Genomic DNA, 5413 nt, shown 5'->3' with positions numbered 1-5413 from the left:
TGTATAAATTTTCATCTAACTACGATAAAATATTTTTAGTAGATTTTGAAGTTTTATAATCTTAGTTATTTTGCAAATATCCAGTCAATCTTTGCTTTTTATGTATAAATTAGTTAACATTGACCTTATTTACCCGAATGTATCATAAAAATCAAAACCTAAAACCTAGTCATCATCCCCATTACAGGTAGAATGCAAGTGCTTCATATGGTAGTCTGCTGTTATTTTATTCTATTCGTGAAGGCTTTTCGTGTTCGTAATGACAGCCGCGACAGTGACATAGCGCAGGCTTTTCAGACATATATGGTGGTGCCGCAGTGTATTCCTAATGCTCCAAAGAACAAACTTACCGTGAGTATAGACTTACTAGCGGACTATAGACTTCATCCGCGTGGAATTTAGTTTTTCACAAATCCCTCGGGAACCATGGATTTTCTGGGTTAAAAAGTAGTCTATTGTGTTAATCCAGGCTATAATATATCTTAATACCAAATTTTAGCTAATTCGGTTCAGTAGTCGAGGCGTGAAAGAGTAACAAACATTCATATCATCTCAGTTTTCGCAAATCTCGGGAAACCATGGATTTTTTCGGGATAAAAAGTAGCTTATGTGTTAATCCAGAGTAAAATCTATTTCCATTCCAAATTTCAGCTAAATCGCTTCAGTAGTAGCCGCGTTATAGAGTAACAAACATCCAAACATCAATACAAACTTTCGCGTTTATAATATTAGTAGGAAGTAGGATATAACTTTAAATAGTTTAAGGAACTAAAAATACGCTTTTAGCGCGCACTAAATTACAAATATTGGATTTAAGTCACGTGACTATTTTGTTCGTATTCCTGACAGCATTTGATATCCATATCATGGGGGTGGATTTCAAACAGCCAATCCGCCATCTTGGGCAGGCCGCCATATTGGATTTGCAATGACGTTTCTAAGCTAATCATGTATTGTCATCAGAACTCAGAGCGTGTGCATTTTATCCTAATCGAAGACCGGGAAGTGGGTCACATTAAGATTCCAAGATTTGATTTTCTTACATACATAGTTACAAGTAAAGCATTCTATGCGTGTTAAAAATAGGCAGACGGTAGAATAAAATTAAAAACCTAAACTTTCAGTGATCAAGTTCATAATTTGTATTATTTGTTAATTTTTGATTTTTAGCTGATTTTCAACAACAAAGAAATAGAATTTGGAACTAAAATTCATCCATTCGAAACAGTCAGCGCTTCTTACTTGGCTTATTCTGCAAATCCTAATGTACTGCACACTCTCACCATTTTTGGTAAGATTTGTTATTTATTCGCTGATTATGGGCCTCATTAGAAGGCTCAAAGTCACTCAGCGGGCGATGGAGCGACCTATGCTTGGAGTTTCTCTGCGTGATCGAACTAGGAATGAGGAGATCCGAAGACGAACCAAAGTCACTGATGTAGCTCAGCGAGTCGCGAAGCTGAAGTGGCAGTGGGCAGTTCGAATAGCCGATGGACGTTGGGGTCCCAAGGTGCTGGAATGACGACCTCGCACCGGAAAGCGCAGTGTTGGTCGACTCCCATCGTTGGTTCGTCGGAATCGTTGGTTGGTGGACCGAGGATATCAAGCGGGTTGCAGGGAGCCGCTGGATGCTGGCGGCTCGAGATCGTTGTGCTTGGAGATCCATGCAAGAGGCGTATGTCCAGCAGTGGACGTCTATCGGCTGATAAGGTATACTATAAATTATAGCTTGGCAAGTTCGTTCGTAACACTCCCGATGTTCCGCGCGGCCTGGGGGCATGCAGCGATGAATGAAAAACCCACGAACGATGCACCTCACTTCCCCGCACCTACGATTTCACACCCGCGCAGTCTTTCCCCCCGTCGCCCGCATAGCATGGGAGTGTCATCAACGGACTTGCCCGAATATAGCCAACTACTTCTCTAATGTCCATGGTATTGTAATTTTTTTTTCTAGATCCAGACCAGCCCTTCCTCTACCTTCCATTCGGTGGTCAATTGCTTCAAGGTCTAATAGTCAACATTCCGGGGATGGACGTACAACACGGAGACAGGCTTGGGGTGTACGTACCCCACATCCCGCACCCTGGCTCCAGCTACCATCGCTGCGTGTACCTCATCTTTAAACAGTTGGAAAAGATCAAGATTACCGTTGACCTGAGGATTAGGTAATGGACGCGCTTTCTGGCGAATTTGGTAGTGCTGTGATTTTCAACAAAGAAGTCCTGGTCCTTCCCGGTTCAGTAAATGTAAATTCAAAAAGAGCACCTCAAAATCCCGGGATAGTCCAGGAATTTTAGGCATTTTAAACTTCCATCTGAGGAAAAATTCCTACTAAGCTGAATTTTTGTATACACCTTTATTACGGTGTTATTATGAAGATGTGAAACATCGACATCGATATCGTGCCGGCTAAAAAAGTTACTCGCTTTCTCAGCGTTTTAATCCGAAAACGGTTAATTTTACAGAAATACTGAAAGATTAATTTTTTGTAGACAATTTTATGAGGAACAATTTTTATAATGACCTCTATTGACCCCTGAGCGAAATATTTGCAATAAAACTGATTTTTGTGACCTTTTGATCTTTGTAACTTTTTTAAAGTAAGAATTTTTGAAGAGATAAAGGCAAAGTAGGATTTTTGAACATATTTTTACTACTGTTTTATTATTACTGGACTAGGAGAACTTCCAGACAAAAACACCAATTGATTCTACTACGTTGAGAGTTGGTAGTTTTACAACCCCTTGCTTCGGAGTGTACTTTAAGCCGGTCCCCGTCACTACCATTAACATCTGATTGTGGGAGCGGAGAAGGGTGGTAGTAGTAGTTGGGTAAGCTGTATATCCCCTATAAGACTTCGGCCGTGGCTATTTATCATCCTACCGACAAAGACGTACCACAAACCGATTTAGTGTTCCGGGACGTAGTTGTGTAGAAACCGAAAGGGTGTGGATTTCATCCTACTCCTACCAAGTTAGCCCGCTTCTATCTTAGCTTGCATCATCACTTACAATCAGATGAGATTGTAGTCAAGGGCTAACTTGTAGAAGGAAGGCTCTAGTGGGCCGTTAGTTAAATAGGTTGATAATGACTAGTGGATTTATCCTCGGGCCAATGCGTGTTTAGAGCCTCCACAACTTTAATTTAAGTTCTTAACTATACCACATAACCTGACGTTTCAAAGGTGCTTGTGACCTAAGCCTACTTAAAATAAAACTTTGACTTTGACTTTTGACTTTACAGCCTATCAACGAACCTGACGCAGTTCAACGTTTACGAATTTGCCAAGAAGTTCAAGCTCGGAGACCCCATCGCTGGCAACTTTTTCATTTCAAAATTAGGAACTGGCGAGCCACGGCGAGTTGAAACACCCCAGATCACTGGTCATTGATATATATGTCACTGTCATAGGCGTATATAGGGAAGCTGCTGGGTGGGCCGTGCCCACCCTGCAAATGGATCTGTGATGTGTGATCTCTTTAGGGTTCTGGGATACCGATATGGAATTCTATTATGATACTAATAATAGACTTATTGTCGGAAACAAGATGTCCCCTAGGAAACAATCCTAGATGCGCCAATGGCCACTGTTGAATATATTGCAATGTATTAAGTTTAATTTAGTTACTAATTATTTAATTAAAGTAAAATCGCTGCGAAGTTTTGCTATCGTACAATTATCCTGTATTTAATTATTGATGTAATTATAGGAGATACGCATGTTTGTGTGAGTCCGGTATAAAGTTGTGTTAAAATATGTCATTCAAAAAGCCGCAATGATGAATAACGTACGCTACAGGGAAATATCTCTCATTAATAGAAATAAATACTTTTAACCGCCTTGATGGCCTCCGTGGCGTAGTGGTATCCGCAGTAATTTACTAGACGGAGGTCCTGGGTTCGATCCCCGGCTGAACCAATAGAGGTTTTGGCCGTGGCTAGATACCATTCTATCGACAAAGACGTATCGCCAAGCGATTTAGCGTTCCGGTGCGATGTCGTGTAGAAAGGAGTGTGGATTTTCATCCTCCTCCTAACAAGTTAGTCCGCTTCCATCTTAGATTCCATCCTCACTTACCATCAGGTGAGATTGAAGTCAAGGGCTAACTTGTAAAGAATAAAAATAAAAAAAACCGACTGCAAAAAAGAGAAGGTTTGTCGGGATCTTTTATTTTATTGATTACTGCCTCGATGAATCATGTAGTAGTAAGCCTATATGGTTTCGGATCACTAAGTCCCGGGTTTGGATCCTGAGTCGGGCTATATGAGATACCTACTGAATTTTATATTATCTTCTTAGAAATTTTCAATTAAATTCTCAACCCGGAGTTGGAAAGTTGGTGGCACATCCCGTGCCTGGATGAGCACGTTAATTTGTTGAATGAATTTAACATTATCACCCTGCGTACATTTTAGTAGCATGGTGGGTCTGAGCTTCATAATTATCTCCTCTCCTAAAAGGAGGGAGAACTGGCCCTGTAGTGAGTTTTAAATAGGCTGTTAATGATTATATAATAAAACTATTTACTTTAATGATAATTCTATAAAATATTATTAACAAACAAATAGGTACTTTATTGTTTGAGTTATTTTGTATACCACAATCAGAGTAAATACATATGGTAGAAAATATAAATAACTAAGTGTAGTGTTTGTGTATATATACACCGGTAGTGGGAGTAAGCGAGTCAGTCTGTCTCTGGCTTCGAGAGGAGGCGGACGTGTGCTGCTGGCCATTATAGTGTATAACAGTGTAGTGGTGAGACGGTGAATTCCTGCTATTACAGTAAGGAAAAGGGACCTTACACTAAGGATTACTTATAATTAATAATAATTAGGTAGGAAAACAAATACAATTATAGTTTTTTAACAATAATCAGCAAAGTTCTTAGGTATTTCTGATATGAAATAGTTGCCTGCAACCAGTTCGGTCAGTCGGTATTTGGCTGCGAATTTGTAGATTGAGAACCTCCATCGGTATACGCCCAAGCTGAAAAAACAATAACAGCAATAAGTATTGAATAGATAGAGAGCTAGTAATCGCCAGATTGCGTTACTAAAAAGGCATTTATGATGTGACGGGTAGCGTCGACAGTGATTGAACCATCATTTTGTGGTAAAGAATGTTATCGCCGCGTTGCAACGACTTGCGGTACGGACGGCTTCAGTGTGCTCGTGGCGTTCGAGCCGTCCACATCTCTTGTTGTGCAATTCTTTATGGGTTACTTGGGATAGGCAGGGAGAGTGACTTGAGTGGAAAAGGGGAGTGTTAGATATCTGTGAAAGACGCCTTTAACCCTACACACATCGTTCACAAGTGCGTGACTCCACTCAAGGTCATTTTCTGCCATTCTAGGGTCTTATTTTGGTTACAGTTTGATTTGTTAATTAAGTTGTCCTGACAAATGTT

At 40.3% G+C, this 5413-nt stretch overlaps 1 protein-coding gene across 1 annotated transcript; it reads left to right on the top strand.

Annotated features, from left to right (window-relative positions):
* The first annotated feature begins 303 nt into the window (after positions 1-303).
* LOC112052659 (protein D2-like) lies at positions 304-3394 on the top strand. The gene is made up of 4 exons (XM_052887921.1): positions 304-351; positions 1171-1291; positions 1958-2168; positions 3247-3394. The coding sequence occupies exons 1-4, from the start codon at positions 304-306 to the stop codon at positions 3392-3394; spliced, it is 528 nt and encodes a 175-aa protein (XP_052743881.1).
* The last annotated feature ends 2019 nt before the right edge of the window (positions 3395-5413 follow it).

This window comes from Bicyclus anynana, chromosome 20 (assembly GCF_947172395.1).
Source record: "Bicyclus anynana chromosome 20, ilBicAnyn1.1, whole genome shotgun sequence".
Classification (NCBI taxonomy): Eukaryota; Metazoa; Arthropoda; class Insecta; order Lepidoptera; family Nymphalidae; genus Bicyclus; species Bicyclus anynana.
This window is presented reverse-complemented; position numbering and strand designations above follow the sequence as displayed.